Source organism: Schistosoma haematobium, chromosome 1 (assembly GCF_000699445.3).
Source record: "Schistosoma haematobium chromosome 1, whole genome shotgun sequence".
Taxonomy (NCBI): domain Eukaryota; kingdom Metazoa; phylum Platyhelminthes; class Trematoda; order Strigeidida; family Schistosomatidae; genus Schistosoma; species Schistosoma haematobium.
This window is the reverse complement of record NC_067196.1, coordinates 14,509,692-14,532,179: the sequence shown is the minus strand read 5'-3', so window position 1 is coordinate 14,532,179 and position 22,488 is coordinate 14,509,692. Positions and strand designations below refer to the sequence as shown.

At 37.6% G+C, this 22,488-nt stretch overlaps 1 protein-coding gene across 1 annotated transcript; it reads left to right on the top strand.

Moving 5' to 3' along the window:
* The first annotated feature begins 3,666 nt into the window (after positions 1 to 3,666).
* Positions 3,667 to 21,446, top strand: MS3_00003174 (uncharacterized protein). Its single transcript, XM_051210898.1, has 6 exons — positions 3,667 to 6,294; positions 11,071 to 11,156; positions 13,920 to 14,849; positions 14,951 to 15,052; positions 15,962 to 16,121; positions 21,119 to 21,446. The coding sequence occupies exons 4-6, from the start codon at positions 14,990 to 14,992 to the stop codon at positions 21,334 to 21,336; spliced, it is 441 nt and encodes a 146-aa protein (XP_051073214.1). The 5' UTR covers positions 3,667 to 6,294; positions 11,071 to 11,156; positions 13,920 to 14,849; positions 14,951 to 14,989; the 3' UTR covers positions 21,337 to 21,446.
* The last annotated feature ends 1,042 nt before the right edge of the window (positions 21,447 to 22,488 follow it).

Genomic DNA, 22,488 nt, shown 5'->3' with positions numbered 1-22,488 from the left:
ATGGACAAATTCGCCTCTAACCCTAGAAGCCTATTCCGTTATGCAGCCTCTCTTCGTCAAGCCAAAACAGGAGTTTCTCAACTGCTAGGTCTTAACGGCCCGACCAACAACGATGGCGACGCCGCTAACCTTCTGGCGGCCCATTACTCTCAAACATTTCAACCGGCTGACATCAACTTTATTGACGACAGTCTCATCTCCAACTCCACAGGACTTTCTGAAGTGGACCTAAGCGCTGACTTGGTGTTCCGGAAATTGCAGCACTTAAGACTTGACACTTCTCCTGGCCCGGATATGGTTCATCCTGCCATACTGAGGGAGGCAGCCTCAATCCTGGCAACGCCGCTTAGCGTGATGTTTTCACACTCGCTTAGCCGAGGCAAATTACCGGAAAACTGGAAGTTGGATCACATCACACCAATTTTCAAAGGTGGTCGACGCAATGAACCTTCAAGTTATCGGCCGGTGGCTCTTCTGTCATTACCTTCAAAACTCATGGAGTCCCTGATATGCGACGGTTTAAATGACTATCTACTGTCCTTAAATTTCTTCTCACCCCAACAGCATGGTTTCAGGAAGGGTTACTCTTGTATAACCAACCTGCTGACTGCGGTGGACAGATGGACAAGCATCCTCGATTGCAAGGGAAAGGTTGATGTCATTTACCTTGATTTCTCAAAAGCTTTTGATAAGGTTAACCACTTGTGTCTTATCAACAAGCTCAAACGACTAGGTATCAAACCACCTCTAATCGATTGGCTTACTTCATACCTAAAAAATCGACACTTTAAGGTTAGGGTTAATTTCACTTTATCTCAGGCTATGGAATGTCCTAGTGGGGTCCCCCAGGGCTCAGTACTAGGGCCTCTTCTCTTCTTGATCTACATAAATGATCTTCCTCAACAGGTAACGTCAGACTTACTACTTTTTGCCGACGACGTGAAACTTTGGAGAGAGATACGCAACCAAGACGATACACAGGCACTTCAGGAGGATCTGACGCGACTTCAAAGTTGGGCAGACGATAACGGACTTACCTTTAACACTTCAAAGTGTAAAGTAGTCCATCTGCGACATGTCGCAAACTACAGTTACAACTTAGGAAACTCCTCTCTAGTAGTATCCCAAGTCGAAAAAGATTTAGGAGTCCTGGTGCCCCATGACTTAAAGTCTTACGCTAACTGTGATAAAAATGCCTTCCGAGCAAACCTTGCACTGGTAACGTTGAAGCGCATTTTTGGACAGTTTGACGGACGAACTTTCCATGCAACCTTCAATAGTTTCATCCGTCCCCATTTAGAGTACGGAAACATAGTACTCCCCCCCTCACTCCATAAGGACAAGGTCACTTTGGAGCGTATCCAACGGCGAGCTACGAAATCAGTTCGAGGACTCAAATCTAAGCCTTACGAAGAACGCCTCCGTTCACTAGACCTTTACCCACTAGAATATAGGCGTCTTAGAGGTGATTTACTAATGGCTTATAGTATTCTTAACACTTCTGGACATCCTCTTAAACACCTACTTAAGCTTAGTTCGAATAATAATCTAAGGGGTAACACCCAGAAACTGGAAACACAACATAGCAAGACGGAATGTAGACACAACTTCTACTCCTTAAGAGTTGTCAAAAGCTGGAATTCGCTGCCGGCCGAGCTAGTCCAAGCGACTTCTCAGGAGTCCTTCAAGAGGCAACTTGACCTATTCTTAAGGACCAAGGACAGCATCACATTATGATTTACCAATTTCTTTTCCTTTTTTATTGTTAACATACCTAGGTTCCTGCCTGGAGGATTTGGTGATCCCCTGCTACTAGACACGGAAGCCTGTTAAGCGAAAGCTTCTTCTATTCCCTCCACAACCATTTGAACCATTTGAATTCTGGACATTAGTTACTGTGACGAGTTTGAAGTCAAGGACGCGTGAGCGCCTGGTATCATATGTTTGTTGTTTTGTTGATTTATGGTTATTCTGAATAGTGTTCCCTCTATCTTGAAAAAATTTCGTACATCCTAAACAATTTTCGAGTGAATAGTCTATGAATAATGTACTTAGGCGTATGTCTTGTGATTTATGTATCAAATACCTTAAAAACAAACTGAAAACTTTGAGGTAGACAAACGGATGTGCCAAGTATATACTATATACACTACGGTCAGAAACACCACATTCCTAAACGTGCTATATGTTTCGACAACAAGTTTAGTGTTTCTCACCTAGGACTCTTAATAAAACTACCAAGCATCAAGGTTCAGATAGATAATTTCAGGTTTGCGGTAAGAAAAAAAGGCAAATAAGAGTTATGATAAAGGGAAAAAGCAAACAAAGAATAAGGAAAATTAATGAAACGGGAAGTGCAATAATAAGATAGATCTTCATTTGCCTTCTGCATCAAGTTGGTTGACACTTTTCCCCTTTATACCTGCATTTTTGCTTCCCTTTCATTTTTACAAGTATACATCATAATTAGATCATGTCACCTGAGGTTTCCAACGATTGGTTGAGGTTGTTCCAGGAAGTGTGCATCTCACATGACATGAATAAACATTCAGTAGCTCCATGTACTGATGATAAGACCTAACTTCAGCACCGCTACCCTTTTTGATCTGTTACTAAACCTACAACTGCTAGCCAGTTTAGATCAGACACTTCTCGATATATTGATAACCTATCAAATATATCTTCAAAATTCTGACTTCTGATTTTACTGCGCGGGCACGATTCGATTATAAGTGTTACAGACTAAGATGTTATCAAACTTTGAATACTTGTGTCATATTCGAATTTTTTAATCTGATGTCGCATGCGCCGTATTGTTAGGTTAGGTGATTAGGGCTAGTCAGCAGGTCTCATGCTAGTTGGCACTAGTCGTTAAGCTGTACTTGCAATCTTGAGGGAATTAATAACATTCGTACCATTCAAACCGTCACCAAGTTTCACACGATGTGAACCGAATGCCATAGTGCTAACATCCCATACTGTGAAGAGGGTTCGAAAACACCAGAAATCAGTCCTATTGAAATTGCAGGTACGGCTGATAAACAGCGCCAACAATCAAAAAACCAGACAGAACAGACGGAAGAAAATAAATATGAATGAAATGAGAAATGCAATAATAACATAGATCTTCATTTGCCTTCTGCATCAAGTTGGTTGACACTTTTCCCCTTTATACCTGCATTTTTGCTTCCCTTTCATTTTTACAAGTATACATCATAATTAGATCATGTCACCTGAGGTTTCCAACGATTGGTTGAGGTTGTTCCAGGAAGTGTGCATCTCACATGACATGAATAAACATTCAGTAGCTCCATGTACTGATGATAAGACCTAACTTCAGCACCGCTACCCTTTTTGATCTGTTACTAAACCGTGTAACATTGCGCCCTTAACTGTACAGGAGTAACGTGTTTTAAGACACCTTTAGATACCTAGGGTTGATGTCTTCATCTTCCGACTTGTCTACTACTCTGTGCTTGACTCTAACACTGCTACTCAGTGGTTCCATAAGAAGCGACAAAAGTCTCAAAACAAATAATCAAATGCTTACAACTAACTCATTTAATCAACTTCTTAACATTTTCATTTACTGTTGTAAAACTACCCAGGGTGTAAAAAGTACGGAGTAAAGTCACCTTTCAATTTCAAAGACAGGTCTCATCTGTGCAGCAATTGAAACAAGACAGTAATTTCCAAGCGCACAAAACCAGCGTTTCTTCCGTCAACGACCATCATCTTATAACCAAAATTGGGTTTTTCTCCGGGTCCTTAGGTAACATGACCCCTACATTGTCTAAGACGCTCTCTTATTTGTAAAAAGTCGGTGAACGATAGCTAACTCATAAATAGATTTTGTGCGATTCCCATGGTATCATTGAGACATAACATGCACAAAGCAGAAGGGTAGAAGGAAATATCAATGTTGAGGTATCACACTATCCATAACCTACTTCAAACTAATAAGCTACTTCTAGAGTTTAGTGCAACACTGAAAATGAAGCGACATAATCTCATCAATGGATACGAAGAAGTACTCAAGGGAACAAATGTCCTATTGAGTTAGTTTATAAAGGTTGCCTCTTCTGACTACTTTCTGCTCTGAAATTGATGCCACACAGTTGTCTAACATCTCTTAGTGCATTTCGGCTCGCTGATTAGAGTCAATGAGACCTCCTGAGACACTATCATGTATGGTAAAGTAAGAGCTTGTCCCCCTCCTACCAGAAAAGACCTACATAACAAATCAGAAGGCCATCAAATTGAATAACTGTCTCAGGAAAGTAACGTATTTTGTTCATTCTGCACTTAAATTTATCACAAGTCAACTCCATATCATACGTTAAAATATAGACTGTTGGAATGCCTGATTCGATCTTGATCGAATGCTAATGTTAAAGGTGCAAAAATCATTACACATGATCATTAAACTAGTTGTCTGAGTCCTAAAACCGAACGACAATTATACGGACGACTGGGGACACACTAATTATACTGTGGTCCTTTAATAAAATAAAACTGCTTTAATACAGAAGACAACTAGGAGCAACATGATTCAACACAATCTACCAGACAATAAAGGATTAATCAAAGGTAAAAACATTATAAGAAAGTCAAACAGTTGTGACTACTGAATGTGAGGCTAGCTGCCTGTAGTTATGAAAGAGACTAAATTCACGATATTTAAAAACTCACTTGAAGAAGCACATATTTAAAGGCACTTAGTGGATTCAAATTATTGCTCTTCATGAGCTGGTTCATCTTCTCAGAAGTACGCATCACTGCAAATTACAAAACATTGTTATACATTGTCGCATTATACAGCACATGATAACATTAAGTAGCATCTACTGCAAATCTGACAAAAAGTAGAGGTGTTTACAATCATTTTTGTACAGCCAAGATGATGTTGTTTACTTGACAAACAGACAACTATTTCATTGGTTTTCGTCATGTAGACGTTCACATGTTAAAACCCAGTACTACGACGTCTTTTACATATCTTTTGACTCAAAGGTCGAATGGGACAATAACTGTTGGCTTTTGTTTGTAAATGGTGGTCGTGTTATACTAATAGTGAAGTGGGCTAGTTTTAGAGTGGAGAATTATAGTGTATATTTAGTAATCATCAGCTTAAAACTTGCATGTAAACCTGCAACTCTTGCATTTTCTTCTACTCTTTATAATTTAATTGTGTGAATATTGCAGCTTGTTTTTCTCCCCTTTCGTGCTTTAGGTCGCTTTTCATCGTTTTCTTTAATGGTAATTCGTCTCCGATCATCAGTTTTCTGTTAGCAACATTTATAAATCACAAGGACATGATTCGGCTCAGTAGAATAACGAAAATGTTTTCAGAAACAGTCTTCATTCAGAAGACAAGTTCTGTTCCTTCGATAACAAGAAAACTTTCTACTAACATTTGCCTATCAGCTCCTTCTGATTGTGCCCTTCCTGAGCCTCCGTTGCCACCTAACAAAGAAGCCATTTTGAATACTTTGGGTGAACCAACTCTTTCCTCTCTGGGTTTGAATAGCTATTGGCCTTCGGGTTGGTATCAATGCTTGTTGGAGACTCTACATGTGAACCTAGATTTACCATGGTGGGGCGCTATTGCGGCTTGTAAGTTGCAATTTGTAGTTTTTATCTTTTGAGTAAGTAGTATGTTCATGATCATCCATTTAAAATAATAAATCCAAAAACCTTTGCTGCATGAACTAATCACATTTGTGAGATAATTGTGGAAGAAATTGCGTGTTGCAAAACAAAAATATTTTCTGTCATAGCAAGTAAACTGTATCTTGAAGCATATGACAATTGTAATACTGTGCCAACAATGGATCTCAGTGCTTCATGTGTTAGGTTTACTAAATTTGACGTAAGAATCACCTGCTACTAAGTGTTCATAGTTTGGGAGAGATTCAACACAGCCAGTATCTTTTGTCGACATCAAGGTAGAGGACCATTATTGATTTCATTACCATAGTTAGTTATTCAGTTGTTATAACAACATATTTTCCCCATCATTTACTCAATACTGTTGGGACCTACCAATTCCCATGCTTTGAGTGTACCACAAACTTCTTTACATAAATCATTAGTTGGTTTAAAGTTTAATGAGGATATACGTGTTACGTTGTTTTATCTCTTTTCTAGCAACTGTTTTAATTCGTTTATGTGTGTTTCCTGTCATGGTGCGTCAACGACGTCATTTGGCTGAATATACAAATGTGATGCCTCAAGTCGCTATCCTACAGGAAAGTTTGACACGTGCTAGACTCTCTGGAAACTATATTGAAAGCAAGTTTCACTAACACCATTTTGATAGATTCATATTTTTGTTTTCAACCAACTGCCTATGTTATAATGGAAAATTTAATGTCACAATTGCCCACTCGAAGTGTACTATGTCTAATATATATTTCTTTACATCTTAGGACGTAAAGACGTTTAGTTGGAAAAAGTGCTATATACGCGTTCGCCTATAGAGTAATGCCTCCTAAATTTTTGTTTGGTGAGGTCTCGAGGAAAGCCTCGAAGGTTAATTTGACGGTTGGTAAGAAGAAGAGGAGGAGGAAAGAGTTATCCTATTTACATATACAAAACCCTTCTTCAAGTTCATCCTGTAACTGGTATCCCATCAAAGTCAATGTCGATCATGAACTCGTTTGTGAACGATATCTTTAAGCTCATTGTTTCAGAAGCCAGCCGGCTATCTCACTACACCAAGAAGTCGACAATTTCAAGCCGAGAAGAGCAGACAGCAGTCTGATTGCTGTTGCCCAGTCGATTGGCAGAACACACTGTATCTCAAGGCACGAATGCAGTGACGAAGTACAATGGGTCTAAATATTTTGTCTGGAGTTTGTGAGTAAAGAACGCCGTGTTACAAAGACACGACCACATGTTTACAGAAGGTTTGGGAGAATGCACGAAGGCTGAAGCATCACTAACCCTCAGACTTGGACCTACTCCCGTTTATCGATTTCACAGACCTATGCCTTGTTCTGCCCTCCTAGTAGTCGAACATGAACTAGAACGGATCCCGAAAATAGGTTTTATTGAACCTGTGAACTCGGTTCGGAATGCACTAATAGTGCTGTTCAGGAAATCCAACAGCGCCGTTCAATTATGTGCAGACTACTCCGCTGGACTAAATGAAGCTTTAGAGTTTCTCCAGTATCTTATACCTTAACCTGAAGGTCTCTTCGCCAAGCTAAACGATGGCAAGTATTTTGCAAAATTGGAGTTATCAGACCCCTATTTACAAATTCCTGTAGCTGATGAAAGTAAAGATCTAACGATCAACACATACAAGGGGCTGTTCCGATGTAACCGACTGTCCTTCGAAGTTAAGACGGCACTCTATTTTCCAGCAAATTTTGGATACTATGTTGCAAGGCATTCCAGGAGCGGCGTCTTATTTGGACGATACCATAATCAGTAGAGCAGACAAAATGGACTTGTAGAAAACTCTTACTACTTACGCACTATGATCCAGCCCTTCCTATTGTGGTCGCAGCAAATGCGTCAGATTATGGAGTTGGAGTAATGATTTCGCATATCTACCCCGACGGATCTGAGAAAGCGACTGCACACTCTGCATGATCATTGACAACGACAGAAAAGAACTACAGCCGGATAGAGAAGGAAGCCATCTCCATTATGTTCGCTGTAAAAAGGTTTCACGAGATGCTGTTTGGCAGACAGTTTACGTTCCTAACAGACCACGAACCACTAATGGCTGTTTTTGGATCGAAGAAGGTTATCCCTGTTTATACAGCGAACCGTCTGCAACGATGGGCAACTACACTGCTGGGGTACGATTTCAAGATAAAGTATCAACCGACAACGGATTTCGGACAGGCGTATGTCCTCTCAAGATTAATTGGCTCCTATTCAAAACAAGATGTGCTTGTAGCTACCGTAGAAGCTAAGGCCGAAGTTCGCAGTGTTGACAGACGCAGTTTCTGGACTTCCATTCACATTCGAGGCCATTGAAGGAGCTAGCGAAAAGGATGATACGTTGAAGATCATTCGCCGTTTTATACTCAACAAGTTGCCTTCACTTCGACCCCATAAGGAGCTTTTACATTACTTTCCTCGGTGAGACTCCTTGACAATTGTCGATTCGTGCACCATCCTTGGCTACCGTACCGTTATCTTTAAAATTCCTCGACATCGAATCCAGAATTAGTTCCATAGCGAGCACCTAGTAATTGGTAAACTTAAGTCACTAGCTCAGAGATACACATGCTAGCCGTCAATGGACCGTGATATAGAACAAGAGTGTCGTAGCTGTTGGTCCTGTCTAGAAGCCACAAAGGGCCCGAGCAATAAGTCTTACGCAAGAGACTTTAAAGGGGGATATGTGTGGACAACCTCCGGGTGAACTCAAAGAAGCTCGGAAAGAGTTAAAAACATTCTACCCAATCATCTTTTGGAATAACATTTCAGAATCTTCCCGATTGGACAAATGCCAAAAACCACTGCACGCGGATTGGATGACTGTAATGATGATTTCGTTTTTACTAAAAAACTATAAATAGTTGAGAGTCTTGTACCATATTTGACACTGTTTAGAATAACATCTCTTCACACCCATCTTCTAACTTGCAACCTGAAGGGTTCTAGCGTCAGAGTGCTCAAGTAGTACGCAGTATGGTAAAAATCAAGCTTTAGATATAACAGTGTATACAATGTATAGGATTGATATCTAAGTGTGAATTTATGTTATTCGTTGTATTAGAATAAATTATCATTTTTATTATAATCAGCTTTATTCAATATTATCTTTTTGGTACAATATAGAATTCTCAGCGTAAAGTATTTCGACAAGTTTCCGTTTCTTTCTTCTTGGTCGGTCCTGGCGATAAATATTGAGTGATCGCCAGTTAGATGTTAGCAGTTCAGTAAATGAACATCTGAATAATGTGCATTCTTTTCGCTGTATATTGCCAGCAACCACATTGCCTCTTATTGAGTTTTTTGTAACTTTGACAACGAAAGGTTGTACACTTTTCAGAAACGCAGCAGAATAGGTTATGCGATTAATAAACATAATGATATATTAAAACAACCAAAAATAGATAACTTGTTGAAATATCTAGATGGCAGGAACAGGTAGCCCAGATGCTCAAGCAGGCCGCCCTTTATGTATTCCATCAAGCTTTCCACCAATTGACGTATTTTTTACTGATATTTACTATCTGTTGTATGAAGGATCGGTTAGAGAACGCTCCAAGCAAACTGTATATTTGATATTACCAGACATCTGTTAGCCTGATTCCCGTTCCCAGACCTCGCGTCTCCAACGGGTACTTAGTATGACGTAAAATGTAGTGATAGGAATAGTATTTGCGATGCCTATGTAGTCTTGCGGTAGTTTTACACAATTTTCGGGATATGATGTGAATTAACACTTTGGAAGCAATCGGAAACAGAAATATACCCCCATTATTGTCTCATAATTTACATAAGGTATTTTAAAGTTAGGTACGATAATCGCTTCATCTCACCACGCGTCCCAAATCTTCCAAAACAATTCATCTATTATGGGGTTATGAAAGCCGTTGAATTTCATCTAATTCATGAACTCATCTAAGCTAGATCACCACTGAAAGAGTGAAGGTACTGGACAACCGTTTCGTCCTATTGTGGGGCCATTCAGCAGTGTGCACCCACGACTCTGCATTCAGGAACCGAAACCAGGTCCTTTCGTTTCACGTGAACACCTAGCCTATGTACCACTGAACGGTGTTAATGTCTAACTTTAATCAATCCACAATATTGCACGACCAACTCCGGTCGCCTTTGGTTCATGATTTCCATGAAATTCAACAATCTCCACAACCCTTCACGGGCAATTATCACGTGCTCACTGGTGACTAACTCTGACAGGAAATTTCCAGAGTTCTAGTGAGAAACCGTGACCAAAACAGCTAAACTGTGTGGTATGGAGCCGTTATGCAACGAAAATTTTAGTTTGATCGTAATTTCAATACAGTCCAGCTTAAATTTCGCCTCCACCCTGAAAAAGACCCGAAGCTAGGTTGCTTATGCATGCATATGACGCCTCGGTAAATGGAGTCCCTTACGGAAATCCATTATATCCAGTTCGATATTATTCATCAGTCACAGAACACTTAACAGTTTGACCAAAGAAGCGACTTACACCAAGTCGCAAACCCAGTATTTCGATTTTGTACTGATTTGAGTTTTTTAAACATTATATTTCTCTTAGGGCTTGTCAATGTTATATTTCTTCCACAAAACGCTCTTTCCGCTCATCATAGACTCTTTCGAAAGTTAATAATTGACTTAATATCAAGACTACATACTTTTTCAGTGACATGGAGCTCGAACAAGTTGGAATAATTTCCAGAGGTCATCAGATGGAGTTGACGCTTCCAAATTCTTGCCACCCTACAACCGCCTGGTAGCACATTACTGACGCCCGTATCGGTGGTTGGTACAATCAGAAATAGGTTTTTATTTATACACTGCTGCATACAGTGGGCCATGCTTCTTGACATTAATTAATCACGTGAATAACTCCCTATATGAACGGACACCCAACATATATATTCAAGGTTTATACAGAACCACAAGATTTGTTGAAAAAAGCTTATTTAGACCATTTGGTCAATAATACGTATGAAAAAGATTTTATATTGCTGCATACAAAAATCTGATTGGCAAAGTTTCTAAGAGTAGGACCCGTAAAATTTATTTTCCATACGAGCACTAATAAACTCCATTCTAGCTGTAGCCCACTTCACTATTAGTATAACACGACCACCATTTACAAACAAAAGCCAACAGTTATTGTCCCATTCGACCTTTGAGTCAAAAGATATGTAAAAGACGTCGTAGTACTGGGTTTTAACATGTGAACGTCTACATGACGAAAACCAATGAAATAGTTGTCTGTTTGTCAAGTAAACAACATCATCTTGGCTGTACAAAAATGATTGTAAACACCTCTACTTTTTGTCAGATTTGCAGTAGATGCTACTTAATGTTATCATGTGCTGTATAATGCGACAATGTATAACAATGTTTTGTAATTTGCAGTGATGCGTACTTCTGAGAAGATGAACCAGCTCATGAAGAGCAATAATTTGAATCCACTAAGTGCCTTTAAATATGTGCTTCTTCAAGTGAGTTTTTTAAATATCGTGAATTTAGTCTCTTTCATAACTACAGGCAGCTAGCCTCACATTCAGTAGTCACAACTGTTTGACTTTCTTATAATGTTTTTACCTTTGATTAATCCTTTATTGTCTGGTAGATTGTGTTGAATCATGTTGCTCCTAGTTGTCTTCTGTATTAAAGCAGTTTTATTTTATTAAAGGACCACAGTATAATTAGTGTGTCCCCAGTCGTCCGTATAATTGTCGTTCGGTTTTAGGACTCAGACAACTAGTTTAATGATCATGTGTAATGATTTTTGCACCTTTAACATTAGCATTCGATCAAGATCGAATCAGGCATTCCAACAGTCTATATTTTAACGTATGATATGGAGTTGACTTGTGATAAATTTAAGTGCAGAATGAACAAAATACGTTACTTTCCTGAGACAGTTATTCAATTTGATGGCCTTCTGATTTGTTATGTAGGTCTTTTCTGGTAGGAGGGGGACAAGCTCTTACTTTACCATACATGATAGTGTCTCAGGAGGTCTCATTGACTCTAATCAGCGAGCCGAAATGCACTAAGAGATGTTAGACAACTGTGTGGCATCAATTTCAGAGCAGAAAGTAGTCAGAAGAGGCAACCTTTATAAACTAACTCAATAGGACATTTGTTCCCTTGAGTACTTCTTCGTATCCATTGATGAGATTATGTCGCTTCATTTTCAGTGTTGCACTAAACTCTAGAAGTAGCTTATTAGTTTGAAGTAGGTTATGGATAGTGTGATACCTCAACATTGATATTTCCTTCTACCCTTCTGCTTTGTGCATGTTATGTCTCAATGATACCATGGGAATCGCACAAAATCTATTTATGAGTTAGCTATCGTTCACCGACTTTTTACAAATAAGAGAGCGTCTTAGACAATGTAGGGGTCATGTTACCTAAGGACCCGGAGAAAAACCCAATTTTGGTTATAAGATGATGGTCGTTGACGGAAGAAACGCTGGTTTTGTGCGCTTGGAAATTACTGTCTTGTTTCAATTGCTGCACAGATGAGACCTGTCTTTGAAATTGGAAAGGTGACTTTACTCCGTACTTTTTACACCCTGGGTAGTTTTACAACAGTAAATGAAAATGTTAAGAAGTTGATTAAATGAGTTAGTTGTAAGCATTTGATTATTTGTTTTGAGACTTTTGTCGCTTCTTATGGAACCACTGAGTAGCAGTGTTAGAGTCAAGCACAGAGTAGTAGACAAGTCGGAAGATGAAGACATCAACCCTAGGTATCTAAAGGTGTCTTAAAACACGTTACTCCTGTACAGTTAAGGGCGCAATGTTACACGGTTTAGTAACAGATCAAAAGGGTAGCGGTGCTGAAGTTAGGTCTTATCATCAGTACATGGAGCTACTGAATGTTTATTCATGTCATGTGAGATGCACACTTCCTGGAACAACCTCAACCAATCGTTGGAAACCTCAGGTGACATGATCTAATTATGATGTATACTTGTAAAAATGAAAGGGAAGCAAAAATGCAGGTATAAAGGGGAAAAGTGTCAACCAACTTGGTGCAGAAGGCAAATGAAGATCTATGTTATTATTGCATTTCTCATTTCATTCATATTTATTTTCTTCCGTCTGTTCTGTCTGGTTTTTTGATTGTTGGCGCTGTTTATCAGCCGTACCTGCAATTTCAATAGGACTGATTTCTGGTGTTTTCGAACCCTCTTCACAGTATGGGATGTTAGCACTATGGCATTCGGTTCACATCGTGTGAAACTTGGTGACGGTTTGAATGGTACGAATGTTATTAATTCCCTCAAGATTGCAAGTACAGCTTAACGACTAGTGCCAACTAGCATGAGACCTGCTGACTAGCCCTAATCACCTAACCTAACAATACGGCGCATGCGACATCAGATTAAAAAATTCGAATATGACACAAGTATTCAAAGTTTGATAACATCTTAGTCTGTAACACTTATAATCGAATCGTGCCCGCGCAGTAAAATCAGAAGTCAGAATTTTGAAGATATATTTGATAGGTTATCAATATATCGAGAAGTGTCTGATCTAAACTGGCTAGCAGTTGTAGGAGAAGTTGAACACAGCGTTCCCACTCGTGATCTGGTGTGAATGCGTGACCGAGCGCCTTCAGGCTAGGTGAGACCAGTAAAACTAATGTGGTCAGCATCAAACGTTGAAGACTTTCAGAGCTATTTATTTTAGGGATTAATTTACCGTTGCAAACTATTGGTCACACTGTATTTTGGTGGATTGAATTCAATGAGTGTTAAAAAGCCGGTCGATTATAAAACCGGTAACTACTAATTGATCAATCAGTCGTAGTGTTCTCCTCAATGTTGACTGTTTTTATGTCCGAAGTAAAGTTCAGTATTACTGGTTTCATTAGTGTTAGTTTTCAATCTTTCGTATAGTTCTTCCTTTGATGCATCATTTAATCTTATATGGTTTGATTGATTACATATTTTTGTGTACACAAAAATTTATGATAAACCAATATTGATGATTGCTTTGATCTTTCTTACCACTGATAATGTAATGCTTTCATTTGCTCACAAAGTAGTTGGTTGGCTTAATAAGATTACGTAAATTTCTGATAACTAATTGCTGTTTGTCGTGCACTTACCTGTGTTGTTGCTTAACATCTACAATGAACAGTACAATTAATTTAATTGAGAATCGATTTCAGTGTAATTTAACTATATTTTACCCATTGTATTTTATTTTCTCGAATGATGTTTTATCTTTTACTCTCCTAGGCCCCAATTTCCCTTTCCGTTTTCACAGGAATTCGAGGTTTGGTGAACCTCCCAGTAACTAGCTTGCAGACTGGTGGTACTGCTTGGTTTACTGACTTAACAGCATCCGATCCCTATTGCATCCTACCATTTCTCTCCATGAGTTTACTCATGCTGACATTTGAGGTAAAAGTATCATTATACTTCACTTTTCATCTTTCTAAATATTTCTTTTTTTTGACCTGACGAACACGATTTACATCGAACCAGAAATGGAGAAAAAATTATAAAATAATATAAGACGGTTCATGAATCCGTTGTATTGTTTCTTTAGGAAGCTGATTTATTGACTGACAAGTAGAACAAGTAAATTGGTCAAACATATAATTTGTCTTTCAGTTACTGGACATGTTGTTAAACTATGCTAAATCAATCGATCTTACATGACTGTTTCTTGTAATCAACTTATGTGATCTGTAAACCACTGATCATAGCATATTACCAATTAATGAAGTTGAATTTTCATCTTTAACTCATGACTTTCAACCTCCGTAAAGCGGTTTATACCGAAGACGATTCTAAAAATCACTTGATAAACGTTTTGCTTTCATAATGCCATGAAAAAGTTTTTGTAAATCAATTGAAGTGATAAGAGGTGGCTTATTGACACCTTACGAGAACCAAATTAATAACATCCAAAATGGTGAAATTCAATAGAGCGAACGGCTAACTAGAGTAAGTCGATATAACTTAAAGGCATTTTGGAGATCGGTAATTATTCAATTGCATTTAATACTCTAATTATCAAGTATATATTTTCAATCGCTAACTTGCTATGTAAACACTAAGACGGTAGTCTAATTTTATGGACAAAGTATTTATTTATTCTCGGGTCAAATACCCATAGAAAAATACATTTTGGGTACTGACTTACTAGTCAATGAACAAAAGGTAAAGATTCAGTTTAATTTTCATTTTTTCAAACATTAAATATTTAATTCTTCTATATTTAATCGGACTTCCTAAATAAAATATTTCATTTATTTCACTAGACTGGCGCTGAACTACGTTCGAGTCAGGCACAACCTGCTATGCGTGTTCTTTCAAAAGGGTTACCGGTTGTTGGTTTCTTTTTCGTAATGAACATGCCATCGGTAAGGTATTCATCTCAGATGTCAGTGTGTTTGAATGTTCTAATCTTCAAAGTTAATCGCTTGTCATTGTTATAATGTTTAGCTTACTGTTAATCTTATTATTGAGAACACTTAATTAGGTCAATTATTCATGATAAGTCTGCTATTGGAGTTCTCAATTCCATGTCCTAAACCCCCAAACAAATTAACATGGTAAGTTGAGCACAAGATAAAAGGTACATAGTGCACCGGTCAAAGACTGGTGATAAGAATTTATTTGACTCTCAAAATAAACCAAACTAAATTATGGATACACCACTTTTTATGTGATTTATTTACTATAAGATTTGTCGAGTTATATTGACCAATAATAATTCAACAATTTACTATATATAATCACAAACAAACAAATCATTTCAGTATTCTACAAACAAATGTGTGACTAGTAGTTAGTGCTAATGAAAATCACTTTTTATGTACTTTTTCTAATTTGGACATTTGTAAGTACATTAGAAATAACTAGTATTAGGTTCCATGTCCTAGGATCCTTCTTATTTCATATGCATATAGCCTCTTGATATCAAAATTATTCCCAGCTAGTTTAGTAAATACTGATTGAGACTTTCTGTAAGGACAGATATAAGTAAAGTGGATAAAGGGCTAGTTGGAACCAACTGCAGAAGTTTAAAACATTTATGAAAACAACATACCCAAATAATGTACATGAAACTTCAAGTCGATAAAAATTCAAAACATCAATATAACCAATACAGTTGTTATAATTTTTAAGTACCATTAGTTATTCAAATGAATTTAATTAAGATATCCTATTCAAATACATATTGCAAAGAGGTATCTCAGTCAGTAGATGTTTCTCAGTTCCATTACTTTATTTTTAAAAATATATTGTACTTTCTTTTATTCCAACAGGCTTTGGTATGGTATTGGACTGTTAGCAACATAGTTTCTCTTTTACAATCAATAATTCTACGTCAACCGTTAATTCGTTCTTATTTAAACCTCCCATCTGTTCAAAAACCTCCTTCAGTGATCGAAAAGAAACGTGGTTTTATCGCAGGATTCAAAGAAAGTAAGTTCATAGACGTTAACCACTTTTTATTTATTTAACATACTCCTTCTGATTAAATAATGATAGAGCAATATGAGAATTATCATTTCTATCTAGAAGAATCACCATAGTATACTCATTTTCATTTTATTTAAACTGCCATATGTAAATACTGTTCTGAAATACAAACTTATTTACAATATTTTCATTATTGTAAAACGATTTTTATTGATACTGATGTTCGGATTACATTCACAATTTCTTTATATTTTAATTCTCTTTACATCAATGCCTGTCTACCACTTTTTCCGTATTTTATTTCTAGTAAATGTTCACAGTGCATTTATTGTTGTCCCACACTCTCGATTTCATTCTTCATAAATGATTTACGAAGTGTTATCATAATATGTGGAACAATCTTTTTATTGATATCATGAGCCGATCAATGTTCGACCAACATTGACAACCTGGAAACACTGGACAGCTTCCAGGTTGAATGGTTTATGATATTAATTAAAAGTCAACAATTTCCACCACTCTATACTGACAATTTTTTTTTATTGTAATCACTTTTTTCAATAGGAAACAATTGTATGGTTTTCCGTTGTAATAGTCAAATTTATTTCTTGACCTTGAACAACTTGGCCATATCTTTTCAAATGGGATACTAAACCTAGAGTAACTTGTATAGTCCCTTTCAAAATGTGACCTACGGAATTCGCTTATTTCAACTATGTTACTAATGAGTAACTAAGTTTTTGTAAACTGTTTTTCTCAAGATTCATTGTCGGTTGCTATTTAGCTGCTTTCCTATTCTTTCGCCCGAGCACTGGGTTCCTCGGCAGTGCGAACCAACGACCTTGTCGAGGATTTAAACTAGCCGTTTAAGTCTCAAAGTGGGCGTTTAACTTGTCGATTACGTAGGGGGCATCCATCTGTTTTCACGATATTTTGTAATTATCCTTAAATACCCTTACTGGGTAACTGTCTTCCAGAACACACTTCGATTATAATAATCACATGCTCACTAGCGAATAGCTTTGATAGATAAGCCCCTGAATTCTAGTTAGAAGCAATGACCAGTGGAGTTCAACCATGTCGTGTGAGGCAGTTACCCATAAATGACATTAGATGATTGAACGATATTTGGAATTTATCGAGGTCAGACACGAATAATCGGATACAAATTCAGTAGTCTAGAATTTAAGGACTCACCTTAAGACTCGAATGTCTGGGTTTGGTCCCTGACTGAATTGTGGATAGACTGCGGAGTCCCGTACTAAAACAAAGCAACTGAACAGTGCTTCCTGGTTTTTAATTGTTGTTCAACTAAGAACAGTTCATGATGTTAACTATAAAATTCAAAGATCTCGGCAAACCACTTAAGATACTTTCTTGTTGATTGAAGTAGTAATATCAAACCAGTCATTTTTGTTCTCGTCTGTAATGAATATTGGTCGTTGTATAAACATTTTTATTTAATTTCTGGGAAACTGGAAAGTCAGTATGGCTTTAATTGTGTTCGGGCGCATTATTCCAATTAATGTGATACTGTTTCTGTTTTCTATAATAAAATTTTTTATTTAGCTTGTTCTGGGGTTTAGATTTTTCAGAACTAAGAGAAATATTCTGTCTTTTGGAAATTCTACAATTATAAAACAGGCTATTTATCATGTATATTTTATTCACAGTTGTCATCTGCACAATTTTCGTATTTAGAAAGTAGCTATATTTTTTCCTTTACACACATAAACATTGGTACAAGGAGGTTCAATTCACTTGCTTACATCTGTTACTCCTCATGGAGGAGTATCGGCCGTCCATCACTGTCCATCCAACTTTGTCCTGGGCAATCCTTTCCAGTTGCTATTCATTCTTTTCATGCCTGCATCCGATTCCCGACGTAGTGTGTTCTTCAGTCTTCCTCTTTTTCTTTTCCATTCAAGATCCCAAGTTAGCGTTTGCTTTATGATTTCCTCAATGTGTGTCCTATCCACTTCCAGAGTCTTCCCCTAATTTCCTCCTTATCTGTAAGCTGGTTTGGCCTCTCCCACAATAGACTGTTGCTGATAGTATTCGGCCAACAGATATTGATTGTCTTGCGTGGACAACTGTCTGTAAATACATGTACCTTTTTGATGATGTTTGTGATAGATCTCCAAGTTTCAGGTCTATTCAGTAGGACTGTCTTGCCATTCATATTGAAGATTCTGACTTTGATATTGGTTGACGGTTGTTTTGAGTTCCATATGTTCTTCAATTTTAGGAATGCGACCCTCGCTTTGCCGATCCTCGCCTTTATGTCTGCATCAGATCCTCCTTGTTCATCGATGATGCTTCTCAGGTACGTAAAGGATTCCACATCTTCCAGAGCTTCTCCATCAAGTGTTATTCGGTTGCTGTCCTCCATGTTGTATTTGAGGATCTTAGTTTTTCCTTTGTGTATGCTGAGGCCTATGGATGCAGAGGCTGCTGCTACACTGGTTGTCTTCATCTGCATTTGTTGATGTGTATAGGATAGAAGGGCCAGGTCATCTGCGAAGCCCAAATCTTCCGATCGATTCCGAGCTGTCCATTTTATTCCATGCTTTCTGTCAGATTTTGAGGTCTTCATGATCCAGTCAAACACCAGAAGCAAGAGAAAGGGGGAGAGTAAGCAGTGTTGTCTGACACCCGTCGTCATTTGGAATGCATCTATCAGCTGTCCTCTTTGCACGACCTTGCGCTGTAGTCTGTCGTTTGAATTCCGTATGATGTTGACGATTTTCTCAGGTACTTCATAACGTCGAAGGAGGTTTCCTGACGTTCTTCTATCCACACTGTCGAACACTTCCTCATATTCAAGGAAGTTGATGTATAGTGACGAGTTTCATTCAATTGATTGTTCAACGATGATCTGTAGTGTTGCGATTTGGTCTTTGCACGACTGATCCTTACGTAATCCAGCCTGTTGATCTCGAAGTTGGGCGTCTACTGAGTCTTTCATCTGGTTCAGCAACTGTGTTGAAAACTTTTCCTGGTACTGACAGTAGTGTGATGCCTTTATGGTTCTCACATTTGCTCAGATCTTTCTTTGGAATCTTGATGAGGTGACCTTTTTTCCAGTCCGTCGGCACTTGTTCTTACTCTTAAGCCTTCCTGAATCAAATGTGGAGCATATCTGGAGTTACCTTAATGTTTGACTTCATTGCTTCTGTTGATATGTTGTCTGTTCCTGCTGCTTTCCCACTCTTGATTTGTCTGATGGCCATCCTAATTTCTTCCGTCGTTGGTAGAGTGACATCTATAAAAAGGTCTGTATATGCTGCTTCGATGTCCAGTGAATTCAGTGAAGTTGGTCTATTCGTGAGTTCCTCTAAGTATTCTACCCATCTGCTCCATTTGTGTGGTGGCTGGAATACTGCCCGATGTCGAAACCAAAGTACGTTATTTCTAGGGGGTCATTTTACGAACGTTTGATCTAAAGGTCTAATCCACAAAGCGGCGGAGCAATGTTAGGAGATGCAGTCCCATGATCGCCATTTGTCTCCTCAGGTTTCTGGAGCCTACGTGCAACTCTCCTAGGTGGATCGTCCATATTCACCAACCCGTTTAATGCATCGGACATTCGTCCTCTCAACAACAACACCGCCGCCACGAGAAGGCAGTGAGTCGGACTTCTTTGACAGTGGCTGTATACGCGTAGCCATGTGAAAGCATTTTGAGAGCGAGAGTAAACTCTTACCATCCTCGGCTATACCAGGGCATTTGGGGGTGAAGTACTGTTTTCACGTAGTACACGATGCATGTTGTTAATATAAATCACAACCTTAACATTTTTTGCATTTACGAGGAATTTCGCTGAGGTGAATCGAATACCAGTTATTACCTATTGTTGATTAACTTCATGGAATATGTTTCACTAAATAGTTTTTACATGCAGTAAAACTAAATTTAGATGTTACAAAATTTCAGCTGGTGGCTTTCAGGTAGAAGTCATTAATTAATGTGGAAATGGCATCATTTTATCAGTTATGTTTTTGCATCTGATTAAACACTGAAACTTAATTGTTCAAGCCCTGACAAACTAAACCCTAATATACTTTACAGTTGGGTAAAAACATCAGAAAATATAAGATGATAAATCTATTGAGATTTCACTTTGATTTTACGGTAGCGTCTGAAATAGTGTTTAAACTGCGATTTAAAATTTCACATTTTGCTTGAGCGTCTGGCATTGCCAAACAGATTATATTCTAACTGAACTAAGTCCCATATCCCAACCAAATATATTATAGAAGACTGATTTACTGACAGAATTTAAGTAAGAGAATTAAATCTAGTGTTTCTATGTTAAATAATCCAGCTACTAGCATTTTTGAACTCCATATTAGGTAATAGATAAACAATTTTAAAATGCTAGGGATCAATAGAAAAACTCAAAAATGAACTCCTTTCAGTCTTATGAGGAATAAGATGATTTTGTGACCCTTCGTTCTGGAGTTAAAAATAAATATCAATAGAACTAGATTGTGTAACAATAACCAGTAGAACAACTACTGCTTTATTCATGTTTTCTAAACTTTTGTTTGATATACTGAATTACCTAAATAAAGCCAACTGGATGGATCTAAAAATGTATTTACTGTTTTCCCTTTTCATGTGATTTTTAAGTGCTTGTTGACAGGGGAGATATTTCGGTTTTTTGATTTTCACGGTTTTAGATCTTAGTTTGAATGAGTTACTACTACTTGTCTTACACATTGATGGATAAAGCTTTCTTTTGAACTTGTTTTTTGAATAATTTTGCTACCGCGACACAAATTGCTTCATTTGTTTGCGAATAAAATTTATACTCTTTGTACAATTCTTGTCAATAAAGTCCTTGGGTGCTACATTTTATTGATTATTGAGTGTTATTAATATGGGCATATTATTCTCTTTTTGTCTTGTTCATAGTCTATTGAAAATATTTCCCTGTTTATACACAGTATTAGTGTCATGGTTATTTTCGTTAAAATTTATTTTATTTCTTAAAGCGTTAACTAATTCACGCTTGTTAGCGGAGTTGGATTCAAGAGAACGAATAGATGCGAAAGCTTGGCAGAAATCTGGTCATAAGGCTCCTCCTGTTACATTTATTTCTGACCCGACCAAGCTTACATCAAACCACGAGAAAAAATTTTCTTCTGACAAAACAACTGATAACGGATCACGAGTGCAGTTAAAAATCAAACAAACCCTCGGCAATCGGTAATATTTCCAAGCTTACAAAAACAGTTTGTGTGTTTTCTTCTTTATGACAAAAAATATTTCCTGGATTTGTATAGTCATTTCAAAAGGAAATAATAGATGATTTTACATTGACGGATTCTACTTTTAAATGTTAAGTTTACGTCGGTGTTATTCGCATAAAACTTCCGAAAAACTACCACATGCCTGTGGATTACCATGTTCGTACTTTCATGTCATAATAAGAAAATCAAAAGCAATAATAGGGGTCCTTAGTTATTATTCACGTTTCAATCATTTGGAATCTATTCATTATATTAATTACTACGTCCTTAGATGTATGAAATGTTTAGGAAATATCTAGACAACGAATTAAAACTACTTTGGCATAAAATTGTGATTATTTGTCAATGTTTTCATTAAGCTTCCGTCGATGTTTAAAATGAAACTGCTAACGCACTTATGGCCTCGTTGTTTTCACAAACATTATTTCGATCGACTCGAGGTCGACGGTAAACCACAAACATTTTTGGTGTAAATTGCATTATCCCATCAAAACTAAGGTCGAAGTGATAGGACAATGGTTTACGATTCAAAAGCTCAATTGTATTGGGCTTTTCAGTTCGGGGTTGTGGAAATTGTTAAATTTCATTAAAATCATGGACCGATCAATGTCAGACTACCATTGTAAACATGGAAACATTGGACGGCCGTTCCGTATTATGCTTGGCGTAAAACCTTGATGCTCCGAGTTCAACTGAATGCTGATCGTGGTCATGCGCTTCGGATGATATCAAAACAAAATAACTCGACTGTTAAGTACATCTCAGTTTTCAGAGGTTATCTAATTCAAACCAGTTCACAATCACATACAAGTTTCTTGCAAAGTCGCCGAAACAAAAAAACAAATACAATCTAGGAGAGGAAAACACCGAAAGTACGATGCAGCAAAAAAGAATTCATTACATCACTCGGCTCTGGTCATAAAAATTGGTTACTTGACTTTTAGGACACTTCATTGCCAATAGAAAGCATCTCAGGGTACCGAAATCACTGATCAAGCTACGCTAAGTTGTCTCATAGGATCTTTAGCCCGATACGAATATGTCTGTATGCTACTTGGTGAAGAACCTATGAGAACATGTCAATTCGGGAATACTGATGATGTGTAGAATAG

Coding starts and splice junctions, on each gene's coding strand:
- MS3_00003174 (XM_051210898.1), top strand. CDS start 14,990: ATGCGTGTTCTTTCAAAAGGGTTACCGGTTGTTGGTTTCTTTTTCGTA. Junction 15,053..15,961: donor TCGTAATGAACATGCCATCG/GTAAGGTATTCA, acceptor TTATTCCAACAG/GCTTTGGTATGGTATTGGAC. Junction 16,122..21,118: donor TATCGCAGGATTCAAAGAAA/GTAAGTTCATAG, acceptor TATTTCTTAAAG/CGTTAACTAATTCACGCTTG.